Genomic DNA, 16,149 nt, shown 5'->3' with positions numbered 1-16,149 from the left:
GCAGGGCTGTCATTTTTCATGAGGTGATGGTGGCTCCATGTAAATTAATTGCATTACAGTTCCACTCGTATTAATGTAAGGTCCTGCGGCTAAGCAAGCAATGGAACTGACATCATTAAGGTTTGGCGTTCCACAAGTGTTTTTTTGTACGTTGTTTTTGAGCTGCCCTATTTTTGAAAGCAGATCAGAGTGAAGTGTTAGTCATGCTGGACTGACTGTGTCGGCACACCTTCCCTCCTGCTCTTGACTACTTGGCTTTGCCCAGCCTTGGCTGCTTCTCTGCTGTTTACTTGGCGAAATCTGACACAACTCTCCACGTTAACTGTGTTTCCCTTTGACTTCCAGCACCTGTTCTAAGTTCGTCCAACTCAAGTTACAAGCAGCAGAGTAGGAGATACGAAGAGAAAAGGAGTTTCCCTATTTCTAGACATCGTACGGTGAGTCGCCTTATTGGGGGGCAGTTAAACAACAGCATCGCGTATTGTTTTGCATTTTATCAATTCTTAAGTCTTGTTCAAAGAACACCATTTAAACTTGGCCTTTTGTAAAAGTTAGTATCATGAACCTTTTCCTAGCTGACTGCTCTGGATCGCCATGCATGATTGCTAGCTTCCAACATGAACGTGGGTATGGAGATAATGGAAACCATTCAGCTCCTTATTGAGTTAAACCATGGATAGAATAGAGTAGAACATTATTACTCAAGAGGAGATTGTGGTGCTGCTCCAGACCATGCCAAGCAGATATTTACAATGTATATGGTACTGCTTGATTTAAAAAAATGTTCCCATATTTACATGCTTTCAATCAATGCTGATTTCCATCGTCCAGAACACTCGAAGGCCATTGGCAAGCCGGGGTGTAGCATTATTCAACTGCTCAACAACCCTCAGAAAGAAGCTGTTTTTCAGTCTTACTGTCTCGGCTAGGGTGTTTCTGTATCTCCTACCAGATGGCAGGAGATTGAACAGACAGTGTCTGGGATTGGATGGGTTTTTAATGACTTTACAAGCATGGCATAGGCATTGAGAGTTGCAGATTGTCTCCAGGTCCAGTAGATGAGTCCCACTGATGTGTTTAGCCATCCTAATCACCCTTGGATAATCACGAAGACCAAATTGTCTGGTGTTATAACTTTATGGTGTAAGGGAATTTGCTGTGCTCTAAATAGTCATTGTGTGTCTTACAATACAATTTTTAAAACACCCTGTTGAATGTAAAATATTATGGGATACACTCCGTGTATGATTGTGGTCTTCTGCTGCGTCAGCCCATCCACTTCAAGGTTCAATGTATTGTGCGTTCAGAGCCGTTCTTCTGCAAATTACTGTGGTAAAACATGGTTATCTGAGTTACAGTTGCCTTCCTGTCATATTGAACCAGTCTGCTCTGACCTATCTCATTAACAAAGCATTTTTGCCCACAGAACTGCTACTTACTGGATGTCTTTGTTTCTCATATCATTCTCTGTAAACTCAAGAGACTGTTGTGTGTGAAAGTCTCAGGAGATCAGCAGTTTCTGAGATACTCAAATCATCCCTTCTGGTACCAACAATCACTTAGGTCACATTTCTTCCCCATTCTGATGTTTGGTCTGAACGACAGCTGAACCTCTTGACCATGTCTGCATGCTTTTATGCATTGAGTTACTGCCACATGATTGACTGATTAGATATTTGCGTTAGCAAGCTGATGTACCTAATAAAGTGGCCACTGAATGTATCTTGAAAGTTTAAAAAAAAAGTGCAATAAAAATCCAAATCATTTCTTTTAAGGTTGACATATTGTTGAAGTAACTGTCCTCCTCTTTAAGCCAATTGCCTTGCTTTCCCTGATAGTGGTTTATACACATTGTATACCTTTGTTGAGTGAACAGATAAATCTTCGTTCTTTCACAGTAGCTGGCTCAGATCAATAGACTATGGCACATTGCTCACCAACCTCAGAAATGAAGAGAACTTGATAGTCTGACTGACTAGAGTATAAGAAACAATTGCATGAAATGTTAGAAACACTGTGCAAGTATACGGGGAAAGCTGCTAAACTCGCAATCTCGAGGCCAAAAGTTTGGTGAAAGGATATTGGTACTGGGGATGGTGAAAGGAAGGAAATACATGTTGTCAGAAGGACAGGGAAGTGGGGGAGATTACCTGTCAAAATGTTTAATGCTGCAGGAAAATAAGGTGATTGTAAATGGTCACCAAGGAAGGGGAGGGGTTGAAATGGGAATATCAGGACAACTAAGGGAGGGATGTCCCAGCAGTCTGGCAAACAGGAGGTTTCCACAACACACGAAGATATAAGGTGTAGGATGTATTACCAGATTTATACAGCACATCTCCAAATATGTCCTGTCAATAAACAACAATAATGGATTATTATTTGGGTAGGAGCCAATTTGTGGGGATCTGAGTTTTCAACTAGAATACCATTGAGAATAAGCTGGTCAGCAAGAAACCGCAGAGATTTTATGAGCCTATCTAAATTGACTTAACATGATGTATCTGTGGATTGATAGGAGGAGATTGCATCAGGCAGAGGAAAGTCGGGCCCCACCCCCTTTTTCAAGGCAACAGATTACTCCTCATCAAGTGATGAAATTGGCAGTACTGATGAAGATGATGAACTGAATCACAACAGATCCAGGTATGTAACTCTTACTGCTTACGAGGCAGATCCAGGTATGTAACTCTAACATGACATAACTTGGGTCATAGGCTCAAAGGATGTGATTATAAACCCAGCTCCCAGCTGCAAGCTTTGGGCAGCTGTTGTCATTCAGAAATGAATGACTTGGCTCAACATGATATCCTCAAGTGAGGCACCAGCTAGAGGCTCAAACTTACCCATTGTTGGTTTGTTCCACTGAATGTGAGTCCTCAATGCTTTCCCAGTTTTGTAAACGTCACTTGGAAGCTCAACAACACTGGAAGTTCCCATATGATCACAGGCAAAACAGTCTGCCAAACTAATTAAATACTTTAATGATGCATTTTGGTGTCAGTCACAGGATTTGCTTGATCTTGGTGACCATTGGTAATATTCATTTCTAGTTTAGTATTTTACTGGTGACCTTGGTGGCTTTTGTAGAGATTTCTTTCTTATCAACTAACTTGATTACACCAACAGCAGGCATCAGTCTCTTGTTACTGACCAAGAAGTGGATATTCAGAAAAGCTCTCAATGCACATAGGCTTAGTTGGCATCATGTGAACAATGGCCACGTCTTCAAATTTGAGGCAATCTTCCCATTTCTTGCGAGATCAATGTTCAATCTTCTCCTTCAGCTTAGTAAACTTGCAGGAAACATGAACAGTTTGACATTCAGGTTGTACCAAATAGGCTGGAGAGGAAGCTTGTGAAGGAAATTCTGATTCGGATTCAAATTTATTTATCACATGTACATTGAAACATGCAGTGAAATGCATCATTTGCGTTAACAGCCAACACACCCAAGGATGTGGTGGGGGCAGCCTACAGAATGGGATAAGAACCAAAATGACTGAATCTACGAACTGTATAAACTCCAGTGTGGCAAAAAGTGAAGCATAATGGATGATGAAGGGTTTGCTAAAATATATGAGACCTGAATCAAGTGTTCAAATGGGACTGCTTCACAATCCCAGCTTTTCTTTACCTATTCACACACAGATGAAGGGCATTTGGCCCATTAGCATCTGTACATCTTGCCAACTGCAAGATGTGAGAAAATGACATGACCCAGATGGGGGGATATCATTGATGATACATGTTGTCTTCTTCATGGCAGCTTCTCATGTAGCTTTTCTCAAAGTAAGATGTCATGAAATGTGAGGGAAAAGGAACAGCAGGTCATCAAAAGTACATACTCCCCTGGCAGAAGAAACTAAAGCCCTAAAGAGCTCACATCTATCACTGAGGTGGAAGTATCAAAGGACAAGAGTTTCCTGGGCTTAATTCAAAACATGAATTCTTTCTTTTCTCATGTCAGAACCACAGAGCAAACCTAAGAGAATTGCTGTGGTCACATGCCCACGAAAAGAGCTGTGAATGATAATGTGTCTGTCATAAGACGACTGGAAAACAACCTGTCATTTTACAGACAAAAATAGTAAACTGACGTCTAACGGTATAGTTCTTTGCTCGAGCTGATGATAATATAACATTGTGCAGTAAAATAGGATGTACAATTCATGCAAAGGTTGTTTCTCAACCACAAACACTGCCACAATTCTATCTCCTCCACTTCAGCCCAGTGATTCCGTTCCCAGGCCCAAGTTAACCCCATCAACAGTGAGGCAGCAGAGATATAACAAGGTTTGGCAGCAGACCACGTTATCCATCTGGTATGGAGGTGCTGCTGCACAGAATCAGAAAAACTGCAGGAAGTCATAAACTCATCCAGCTCCATCATGGGCAATTGCTTTCCTGGCAAGAAAGACACCTTCAGTAGACGATACCTCAAAAAGGGTGACATCCATTATTAAGGACCCTCATCACTCAGGACATGCCCCCTTCTCATTGCTGCCATAAGGGAGGAGGTCACTCATCATCGTTATGTGCTGTGTCAAATGACATGGGCAATCATGGTCTTGACCATGATTGTTCTTGGTATTTTTTTCTACAGAAGTGGTTTGCCATTGCATTCTTCTGGGCAGTGTCTTTACAAGACGGGTGACCCCAGCCATTATCAATACTTTTCAGAGATTGTCAGCCTGGCATCAATGGTTGCGTAACCACCACTTGTGATATGCACCAGCTGCTCATACGACCATCCACCACCTGCTCCCATGACTTTACATGACCCTGATCGGGGGGCGCAGCTGGTGTTACACCTTGCCCAAGGATGACCTGCAGGCTAACGGAGGGAAAGAGCACTTTACGCCTCCTTTGGCAGAGAGGTATCTCGTCCCCTCCACCCACAAGGAGGAGATATAGGATCCTGAAATAATGCGTTCAATCTTTCAGAAGTAGCTTTTTCTCCTCCACCATCAGGTTTCTGAACAGTTCATGAAACCACAAACACTACCTCACTATATTGTTCTCTTTTTGCATTATTTGCTTATTTTTTTATATTTCTTATTGTAACCTATGGTATTTTTTTATTTATTGCCCTATAATGCTGCCAGAAAATGACAAGTTTCTCATATATGACAGTGATAAGATACCTGATTCTGATCCCTGTTACACTTCTGGTCATTGATGCTTTCCAGAATATTGGCAGCATGCAAATTCTTCCACTGAATAGAAGGGGAAAGTGGTTAGTTTCTCAAGACTTACAGGAGACTAATGAAGAATTTCTAGTCGTATAATTTTCAGTTTGCTGCATATAAGGCTATTTCATCTGTGCTAGTTTACTTCAGGGTGTCTGCATTGTCCTGTTTCCAAGTTTAAGTGCTGGGTATTTTTCCACCAAGTTTCAGTTGCCACAGTTCGTCTCCCAGCAGAACATACGTGGAACAAAGAACCGTACAGCCCTTTGATCCACAACGTTGTGCTGACCTTCCTTCAACTTACGTATTTCATAATCAATCTAACCTTTCCCTCCCATAAAGCCCTCCATTTTTCTTTCATCCATGTGCCTTTCTGAGTATCTTAAATGTCCCTAATGTATCTGACTCTGCCACGACCCTTGACTAGGCATTCCACACGCCTACCGTTCTCTGTGTTTAAAAAAAACTAGTTCTGGTATCCTCCTATACTTTCTTCCAAACACCTTAAAGTTATGCTTCCTTGCATTAGCCCTGGGAAAAAGAAGCTGGTTGTCCACTCTATTTTGCCTGTTGTTAACTTGTACACCTCTATCAAGCCACCTTTCATCCTCCTTCTCTCCTCGGAGAAAAGCCTTAGCTCGCTCCACCTATCCTCATAAGACATGCTCTCTAATCCTGACAGCACCCACATAAATCTCCTATGCAGCCTCTCTAAAGCTTCACATGCACATCCTTCCAATAATCAGGCAACAGAACTCAACACAATACTTCAAGTGTGGCCTAACCAAGGTTTTTCAGAGCTGCAGCATCACCTCTCGGCTCATGAACTCAATCCCACAACTAATGAAGGCCAACCATAAATCTTCTTAACCATCCTATCAACTTGTACTGCAATTTGAGGAATAGAAGGACATGAACCCCAGGGTTCAATTCCTCCTCCAAACTGTTAAGAATCCTGCCATTAAGTCTGTATTTTGCCTTCAAGTTTAACCAGATTGAACTCCATCTGCCAATTCTCAGCCTAGCTCTGCATCCTGTCAAAGTCCCTTTGTAACCTATGACAACTATTTACACTGTCTACACCACCAAACTTCGTATCATCTGCAAACTTACTAACCCAACCTTCCACTTCTTCATCCAAGTCATTTATAAAAATTACAAACATCAGGAGTCTCAGAAAAGGTCCCTCCAGGACCACTGGTCACCAGCCTCCAGGCAGAATACACTCCATCGCCGCCATGCTCTTCCTCCTGTGGACAAGACAAATCTGAATCCATTAATGCAGGTCTCCCTATTCCATGGGGTGACCTTTGAAATTTGCTCTCATACAGAGATTATCGTTAAGTTCAATCGACTGTTGTCACTGATGTTCATCCATGCCTCACTGGTGGCAGTGTCAGAATTCTGTTACTTACAAGCCACAGGCCAGGACGGCAGTGGAATTCTTTGACCTGAGTGCAGCTGGAGTAACTCGCAAGAAGTTCGACACTAGTCAAAGTAGAGCAGAGCACTCAGCCAGCACCCCATCCATTATGCTAACGTTTCTCTCCCTCTGCTAATGCCTGCAGTAGGTACCGTGTACACTGCTGTTTCTCCACACACCCCCCAGACTATCCCGAAAACACCTCACAACCCTCTAGCCTCCATCATAGTAAAGGACAAGGGCGCAAGTGAACCCCACCACTCACAGGTTCCCTTCCAAACTATATACTTGGAAATAGCTCTCATTATCTCTCATAGTCACTATGTCCGGAACCCAGAACTCCCACGCTAATGATGCTGAATTACTGCAACTCACCACCTGCTTCTTAAAGGCATTTACGAATGAGCAATAAATGCTGGCCAGGTGAGTGATCCTGAAAAAAATGTATTTAAAATTCTTGTCCTTTTAATCACAGGCAACCTGCCATTTTAAACATCAGTGACATGCAGTGCACCAACACAAGGGTTTCAGATGGCATCGAGCTGCAGCCACATGCCACCTTGAGTGAAGAACAGGTATTAATTTACTTGCTACTTTTAAGAGGATAGATTTACGAGTCTAATTAGATATAAGCTGCAAGTGCAATTTGATAAGTGCCACACAGTAGTAAAATATTTGAGAAGCTTCTCCCTGGCAGAGTTCAAAAAGAGTGCCATTGTTACTCCTTTCTTTTCCACACTATTTACTGCAGGTTAGCTGTCTCTAGCGTAAATGCAACCACCGCTGAAGTTAGGTGAGACTAGAATTGGAGGTCACGGGTTAAGGGTGAAAGGTGAAATGTTTAAGGGGATCCTCAGAGGGAACCTCTTCATTCAGAGGGTGGTGCAAGTGTGGAATGAGCTGCCAGCAGAAGTGCTGGATGCAGTTTCAATTTCAACATTTAAGAGAAGTTTGGTAAGTGCATGGGGTACGGAGGGTTATGGTCCCGCTGCAAGACAATGGAATTAGACAGATGGATAGTTTGGCCACAGACTAGATGGGCCGAAGGGCTTATTTCTGTGCTGTAGTGCTCGAAGAACTCAGTAATCTTCTGCTTTCAGTGTTGTGGTTCTTATCAGGGTCAAGGATGACAGCCCTGAAGCAGATACCGGAAGTCTGAAATAAAAGGAGAAACCATGAGAAGCACTCAGCATTTGTGGAGAGATTTGATTCAGGTTGATGAGCTTTTTTGATAGTTGACAGCTGTTGTAATGGAAGATCACTGAGATTATTTTTTCCTCCACTGATGCTGTCTGACCTGCTTAGTTTTTGATCCCTTTCTGTTTTATAAGATCATAAAACAAAGAAACAGAATTAGGCTATTTGGTCCATTGAGTCTCCTCTGTAATAAATCATGGCTGATTTATTATCCCTCTTAACCCCATTCTCCTCTCTGGAACTATAGGCACCGTAGGCACAGGCTGATGATAGGGTGCAATTGCAGGCAACAGGATGAGTTGCAACGTAAAAGGTGGACAAAATCGTAAAGCTGAATACAAGACTAAAGGTGTCATATTTGAATGCGCGCAATAAACAGAATAAGGTCGATGAACCTGTAGCACAGTTACGGATTGGCAAGTATGATGCTGTAGGCATCACTGAATCATGGCTGAAAGAAGATTATAGCTGGGAGCTTCATGTTCAAGAATACACTTTGTATCGAAAGGACGGGCTGGAAAGCAGAGGGGGTGATGTGACTCTGTTGGTGAAAAAAAGAACTTTAAATCATTAGAAAGAGGTGACATAGGGTTAATGGTTGTAGATAAAGCTGAGAATTGCAAGGGTAAAAATACTCTGACAGGAGTTACATACAGACCCCCAAACAGTATAACGATGTGGGCTACAATTTAAAAAAGGAGATAGAAAATGCATGCCAAAAGAGCAATGTTACAATGTTCATGGGGGATTTCAATATGCAGGTAGACTGGGAAAATCGGGTTGATACAGGATTCCAAGAGGGAGAATTTCTAGAATGCCTACAGGATGGCTTTTTTAGAGCAGCTTGGGGATGAACCCACTGGGAGATCAGCTATTCTGGATCGCGTGTTCTGCAATGAACTGGAATTGATTAGAGAGCTCAAGGTAAAAAAGAACCCTTAGGAGAAAGTGATTACAATATGATCAAATTCTTTATACTTTATGCTTTATATGCTTAATTCACCCAGAAATTTGAGAAGGAGAGGCTAAAATAAGATGTATCAGTATTACAGTGGAATAAAGGAAATTTCAGAGACACGAGAGAGGAGTTGGCTAGAATTGATTGGAAAAGAACACTGGCAGGGATGATGGCAGAGCAGCATTGGCTGGAATTTCAGGAAGCAATTCAGAAGCCACAGGATATATGCATCCCAAAGAGGAAGAAGTATTCTAAAGGCAAGATGACACAACCACGGCTAACAAGGGAGATCAAAGCCAACATAAAAGCCAAAGAGAGGGCATATAATAGAGCAAAAATTAGTGGGAAATTAGATACTAACAGAAGGCAACTAAAAAAGTCATTAAGAAGGTCAAGATGGACTATGAAAGGAAGCTAGCCAATAATATTAAAGAGGATACCAAAAGTTTCTTCAGAGGCGAGAGTGGATATTAGACTGTGGGAAGACAATGCTGGAGAGGTAGTAATGGGGTACAAGGAAATGGCAGTTCCAGGTGTTAAGGGTCATGAACTGTGTGAAGTTGCCATTACTAGGGCGAAGGTTCTTGAGAAACTGAAAGGTCTGAACGTAGATAAATCACCTGGACCAGAAGATAGGTGGAGGGCAGGTAGTGGGTTCATCCCCAAGCTGCTCTAAAAAAGCCATCCTGTGAATATAGGAGCCATCAAACTGTCTTCGTATGACAAGCCATTTAATCCTGGAATCATTTTCATTAACTTTCTTTGAACCGTCTCTAGTTTCAGCACATTTTTTCTCAGATAAGGGGTCCAAAGCTGCTCACAATACTTTGAGGCTTTGCCAGTGCCTTATAAAGTCTCACCATTATATCCTTGCTTTTATATTCTAGTCCTCTTGAAATGAATGCTAACAGTGCATTTGCTTTCCTCACCACACCACAGACTCAACCTGCAAATTAGCCTTCAGGGAATCGTGCACAAGTACTCCCAAATCCCTTTGCAACTCAGATTTTGAAGTGCATGACCATACACTTCCAGACATGGTATTCCATCTCCCACTTCTTTGCTCAATCACTGATCTGTCTACGCCCTTCTGTAGCCTCTCTACTTCCTCAAAACTACCTGCCCTCCACCTATCTTCTTATCGTCTGCAAACATTGCAACAAAGCCATCAACTCCATCATCCAAATCATTGACATATAACATAAAAAGAATTGATCCCAACACAGAACCCTGTGGAAAACCACTAGTCACTGCCAGCCAACCAGAAAAGGCCCCCCTTATTCCCACTCTTTGCCTCCTGCCAATCAGCCACTGCATTATCCATGCTGGAATCTGCCCTGTAATACCAGGAGCTTGTAGTTTGTAAAGAAGCCTCATGTGTGGCACCTTGTCAAAGGCCTTCAGAAAATCCAAGTACACAACATCAACTGAAATCCATTGAAAAAATAACAAGCAGGATAGACAAAGGGAATTCAGTTGATGTTGTGTACTTGGATTTTCTGTTAGCATTCATTTCAAGAGGACTAGAATATAAAAGCGAGGATATAATGGTGAGATTTTATAAGGCACTGGCAAAGCCTCAAAGTATTGTGAGCAGCTTTGGACCCCTTATCTGAGAAAAAATGTGCTGAAACTAGAGACGGTTCAAAGAAAGTTAATGAAAATGATTCCAGGATTAAATGGCTTGTCATATGAAGACAGTTTGATGGCTCCTATATTCACTAGAATTCAGAAGAATGAGGGGTGACCTCATTGAAACCCACCATGTGGTGAAAGGCCTTGATAGAGTGGATGTGGAAAGGGTATGGACAGCCTCAGAATAGAGTGGCATTCTTTTCAAATGAAAATGAGGAAGAATTCCTTTAACCAGAGAGTAATGAGACTGGAATTTATTGCAACAGGCAGCTGTGGAGGCCAAGTCTTTGTGTATATTTAAGGCAGAGGTTATTAGATTCTTGATTGGTCAGGGTGTGAAGGAATATGAAGGGAAGGCAGGTGATTGGAGCTGAGAGGAAACGTGGATCAGCGATGATAAAATGGTGGAGCAAACTCGATGGGTCAAAAGGCCTAATTCTACTCATATGCCTTGTGGTCTTAAGGTCTGAGCAGGAGATCCCAACAGAAGTAGCCACGTCTTAGCTGAGGATTTTCAACTTATCATCCTTGTCCTGTCACCTTCACAAATGTTAGATCAGTTTCCAAAATTATGGTTGTCCTTCATATCCAATAATGACAGGAAACCTGTGCTGGAGAATTTTTAAGGTGGAAACACCATTGCACTGGGGCAATTCCACTCTCTTGACCTTGGAAGTCCAGGTCCTGTGGTACGAGTACAAGCTGGGCACTTCTTTGGTTGCTGTGAGCGATCACGACTTTTTCTGTATCTTGTCAAGCCCTTCACCCTCCATGAAGCGTTGCAGAACCGCCTTCCTAGGCGTTGGATCTCGCGGTTGATCTCATCCACCCAGTGTGCCAGAGCTGCCTTTGCATGTTAGGACAGGCATATCTCTCTCTCACCGGGGTATGTGGCCTGCCAACTACCCTCAGCAGTTTTAGCCCACCTGGTGAAGCAGTGTAGAGGGGTGTGGCCATTGTCCCAGGTAAACAGCTACTTGGACACACAGGTGAGTATTGAGTGTCCAGTGAGGACCAAAAGTGAGTGAGCTGCCCTGGAGTGGAGATGAAAAGCACCTTCACCAGAGGCGCTACCCCTCCCGGGACAACTATACACCCTAAGATACAGCAGAGATAAAGCATATGGGGAAGATCATTGTTTAATTCATTATTTTCAGTGATACTATATGTTCGTTTATATAAAAGTATTGGAGATGTGTCATGGAGCCGGGTATGGCTGCTGAACTGAGAGTGGCAGCTTGTTGTGGGAAAACACTTTAATTCTATCAATTTCCCTTTAAGAATCTTTTCAAAACTTAAGAACCCTCTTAGAGCACACAAGAGATTCTGCAAATGCTGGAAATCTTGAGCAACACACACAAAGTACTGGAGGAGCTCAGCAGGTCAGGCAGCATCCATGGAGAGGAATAAACAGTCGATGTTTCAATCCAAGAACCTTCATCAGGACTGGAAAGGAAAAGGGGAAGAAACCAGGAAAAGAAGATGGGGAGTAGGGAAGGAGTACAAGCTGACAGGTGATAGGTGAAACCAGGTGAGAGGGCAAGTGGGTAGGGAAAGGGATTGAAGTAGGAAGTTGTGTGAGCTGATAGGTGGAAGAGATAAAGGGCTAAAGAAGAAGGAATTTGATGGATGCTGTCTGACTTGTTGAGTTCTTCCTGCATTTTATGTGTGCAGTTCCTGTAACACTCAAAATTTGCCTGCAGTGAGGTTTTCAAACAATTCTAATTTATTCACAAAGAAAACACGAGATTACCAATCCAAAAGCACCTTATTCATGTTCATGATGTGTGTGTTACTGGACTGTTGCCTTCAATTAGGGGAGTTCAATGCAAATACAGTGGACACATCTTTGACATCCCTGGGGGGACACTTTAATTCTTCGCTGCCCGAACACTGAGTTCTCCCGGCGTGGTAGCGTAACGGTTAGCACAATGCTATTACCGTTCAGGGCTTAGCAAAGTTTGGAGTTCAATTCCAGTGCTGTCCTACAAGAAGCCTCTATACGTCCTCTCCGTGGAATCCTTGGGTTTTCTCCAGGTCCTCTGGTTTATTCCTACAATACAAAGATATACTGGGTAGGTTAGTTGGTCATTGCAGATTATTCCATGATTAGGTTAGGTTTAACCGGGTTTGTCAGGAGTTGCTGGGGTAGCATGGCTCGAAAGGCCAGAAGGGCCTACCCCCTGTTGCATTGCTAAATAAATAAATAAAATTACAAGTCACGGGTTGTATTTTCACTGCAGTGGTGTTGCTGTGGTTACATTATCAATCTGCAACCCCAGAGACCGGACTAACAGTGAAGAGATGTGCTTTCAGGTTTCACCTTGACAGCTGTGAATATCAATGTAATTAATAATCTAGAAACAAAGAAATCCTAAGCAGCAACTAGGTTTTATAACGATCATAAATTTTGCAGAATGATCTTCAGGCAGGAAGTCTTCTATTTCTCCAGATCTTTCTTGACTTCATGGCTTGTATGACTTCAGAGATACAGTTAGTGATCAGTTATGAATGGTCTAACCAACTATGGCCATGTTCCCCCTAAAAAGTGAAAAAAAAGGCTGTTTATTTCTAAGGATGAATGCACAATGGCAAAATATGATATTAGATGCTTATCTCAAACCAAGAAAATGTACTACTCATTAAGGTGATACACATCAGAACTGGTCTGGACCAATTTTCTGATGGTTACTAATAAATTCATAAGCCTTAACACCATAGGAGCAGAATTAGGCAATTTGGCCCATCGAGGTTGCTCCACAATTCAATCAAGGCTGATTTATTTTCCCCCTCAACTCCATTCTCCTGCCTTCTCCCCATAACCTTTGATGTCCTTAATAATGAAGAATCTATCAATCTCTTCTTTAAATATACTCTATGCCTTGACCTCCTCAGCCATCTGTGGCAATGAATTCCACAGATTCACCATCCTCTAGCTAAAAGAAATCCTCCTCATCTCTGTTTTAAAGGGATGTCCTTCTATTCAGAGGCTGTGCCCTCTGATCCTGGACTCTCCCAGAATTTGAAGCATCCTCTCCCTGTACACTCCAACTAGACCTTTCAATATTCAGTATATTTCAATGAGATCCCTCATTAATTTGTATAAACTACAATGAGTACAAACCCTGAGCCACCAAATGTTCCTCTTGCATTAACCCTTTCAGTTCTGGGATCATTCTCATAAGCCCCCTGTGGACCCTCTCCAATGCCAGCACATCCTTTCTTAGATATGGAGCCCAATACTCCAAGTGTGGTCTTGCCAATGCCTTGTAAAGACTCAGCATTATATCCTTGTGTTTTTATTCCAGTCATCACAGCATGAATGCTAATAGACCAAAGGTATAATAGCACAGATAATTATTAATAGATTACTGAATGACTACTAGTGCACTCTACAGTGTATAAAAAAGGGAGTTGTTCACTGAACACACTAGACAGCTTAAGCAAATATGTCCATATCACAGGTTACTAGTTTTTAATGCCTATATTTGATACTTCTGGTGATGAGGATAATACCAGATTATTTTAAGAACCAGTGAAGACATTGTTCAATGGTTGACGGGAGTAATGGAGAGTTGTATCTTTTTTTATAGGGAAACCCCATCCACTACCTCAGCAAATCTCAAAAGTTTCCATGTTCAAAACAGGACCATAGAATTTACTCTGAATATTCTAATCGATACCTGGCCCTCAATCAATATTATCAAGAAAGAATCTATCTACCTTGCCAATACTACTTTGCCATTTTGCCTGTGGTTGTAGTGTGCAAGTTGACAGCTTTATTTCCGACACTGGAACAATAACAGATGAGCAACACACTCAGAATGTTGGAGGAATTCAGCAATTCGGACAGCATCTATGGAGGGAAATAAACAGTCGACATTTCGGGCCGAGACTCTTCATCAGGATTGGAAAGGAAGGGGGCAGAAGAAAGTGGGAGGGGAGGGGGAGGAGTACAAGCTGGCAGATGATAGGTGAGACCAGGTGGGGGGAGAAATGGGGGAGGGGAAGGTGAATGTTTCCGATGTATGTCACTTACTGAAAAGCACTTTGCAACATAAGGATAGATTCTAAATAAATGCAAGTCTTTCTTTTCCCTCTGCTATTGTAAAAAGTAAGCCAGAGCATGTATGCAAAGTATAGAAATTGATATAGGAACCAGTGTTTCCATATAATTTGGCATTAATTGTGGATTTTATGGGAAAAGTACAAAAGTGACAAATCTCTGAGGAGAGCTCGCATTGAAACCTGACAAGTAAAGATAAAGATCAAATTCTGGTCCTTACTAGAGTGTAGAAGTTTGAGGGGAAATTTGATAGAGTTATGCAAGATTATGAGGGGTAGAGATAGGGTAAATACAAGTAGGCTTTTTCCAGTAAGGTTGGGTGAGACAAGACAAAAGGTCATGGTTTCAGGGTGAAAGGTGTAATGTTGAAGGTGAACATCAGAGGGAGATTCTTCACTCAGATGGTGGTGACAGTGTGGAATGAGATGCCAGTAAAAAGATTGGATGTGGGTTTGATTTCAAAATTGAAGTGATGTTTGGATAAGTACATGAATGTAGGGGTATGGGGGGCAATGGTCCAAGTGTAGGATGATGGGACTAGACAGAATAATACTTTGGTATGGACTAGATGGGCCAAAGAGCCTGCATCTTTGCTGTAATGCTCTATAACTCTACCAGATTTATTTGTGACATGTACATCTAAATAATGAAACATACAGTAAAGTGCAGTGAAATATTGAAAGGCCTAGATAGAGTGGACATGCAGAGGATGTTTCCAATAGTGGGAGACTCTATGACCAGAGGGTATAGCCTCAGAATAGAAGGACATCCCTTCAGAACTGAGATGAGGAGGAATTTCTTGAACAAGGGGCGATGAATCGTGTAGAGGCCAAATCATTCAGCATAATTGAATTCAATTCAATTCAATTAATTAAAGCAGTACAGTGCAGGACAAAAAAAATTGCTAAAAATTACAATAAAAGTTAAAATAAATAAACAGTGCATCGGAGGAATTGTGAGGTAGTATTCAGGAGTTCATGGACAGTTTAGAAATCTGATGGCAGAGGAGAAGTAGCTGTTCCTAAGATGTTGAGTATGCATCTTTTTTTGGATCTTATGATCCAGATGTTCTTTGGGAGTCAAGAATGAGGCAAAAAACTTGATAGTTATGGCCATTGAAAGAACAAAGGAAGAAGAAAAAAAACAGACAAGGAACAAAAAAAAACATGGTTGACATACTCAGACTAGAAATAAAAGTGCATTCCATTGAAAACAATTAACCTATGAAATTGCTTGAGTCAAGGAGTGTGACACCTACTGCAGAAAAACTGAGAAGTTTCTAGAAACCACAATTACTAAAAAAAATACTGAGCAATGGGTGATTATGTAAAAAATTATAAGTAAGCATAGGAAAGTTAAACTACAAAAAAAATACTAGAAAAATAATTCTAGAAAAATAATTATTCATGTAGATGTGCTCAATGGTGTGGAGGGCTTTACCCATGATGGACTGAGCTGTATCCAAGGGCGTTGGTGTTTCCATACCAAGCTATTATGCAACCAGTCAGTATACACATTGCAGATCTTATGTTTCACCCAGGTTGGGAAAGACTCTGAATGATTTTGTGGGGACACACTTGTCTACAACTGTTGTCATAGGAAAGCAGTATCCATCATCAGGAATCCCCACCACCCAGGCTGTGCTCTCTTCTCGCTGCTGCCATTGGTGGTGGGTATT

The 16,149-nt window shown here is 41.8% G+C and overlaps 1 protein-coding gene across 4 annotated transcripts in view; it reads left to right on the top strand.

Moving 5' to 3' along the window:
* Positions 1–16,149, top strand: part of si:zfos-2326c3.2 (mitogen-activated protein kinase kinase kinase kinase 4) — a 349,204-nt gene that overhangs the window by 230,613 nt on the left and 102,442 nt on the right. For all 4 annotated transcript variants that reach the window (XM_063061134.1, XM_063061135.1, XM_063061138.1 and 1 more), the window contains 3 exons: positions 346–437; positions 2,519–2,646; positions 7,091–7,190. In XM_063061134.1, the coding sequence (XP_062917204.1) occupies positions 346–437; positions 2,519–2,646; positions 7,091–7,190 (320 nt within the window). The remainder of the gene's footprint in view (positions 1–345; positions 438–2,518; positions 2,647–7,090; positions 7,191–16,149) is intronic.

Source organism: Mobula hypostoma, chromosome 10, assembly GCF_963921235.1.
Source record: "Mobula hypostoma chromosome 10, sMobHyp1.1, whole genome shotgun sequence".
NCBI classification, from domain to species: Eukaryota; Metazoa; Chordata; class Chondrichthyes; order Myliobatiformes; family Myliobatidae; genus Mobula; species Mobula hypostoma.
This window is presented reverse-complemented; position numbering and strand designations above follow the sequence as displayed.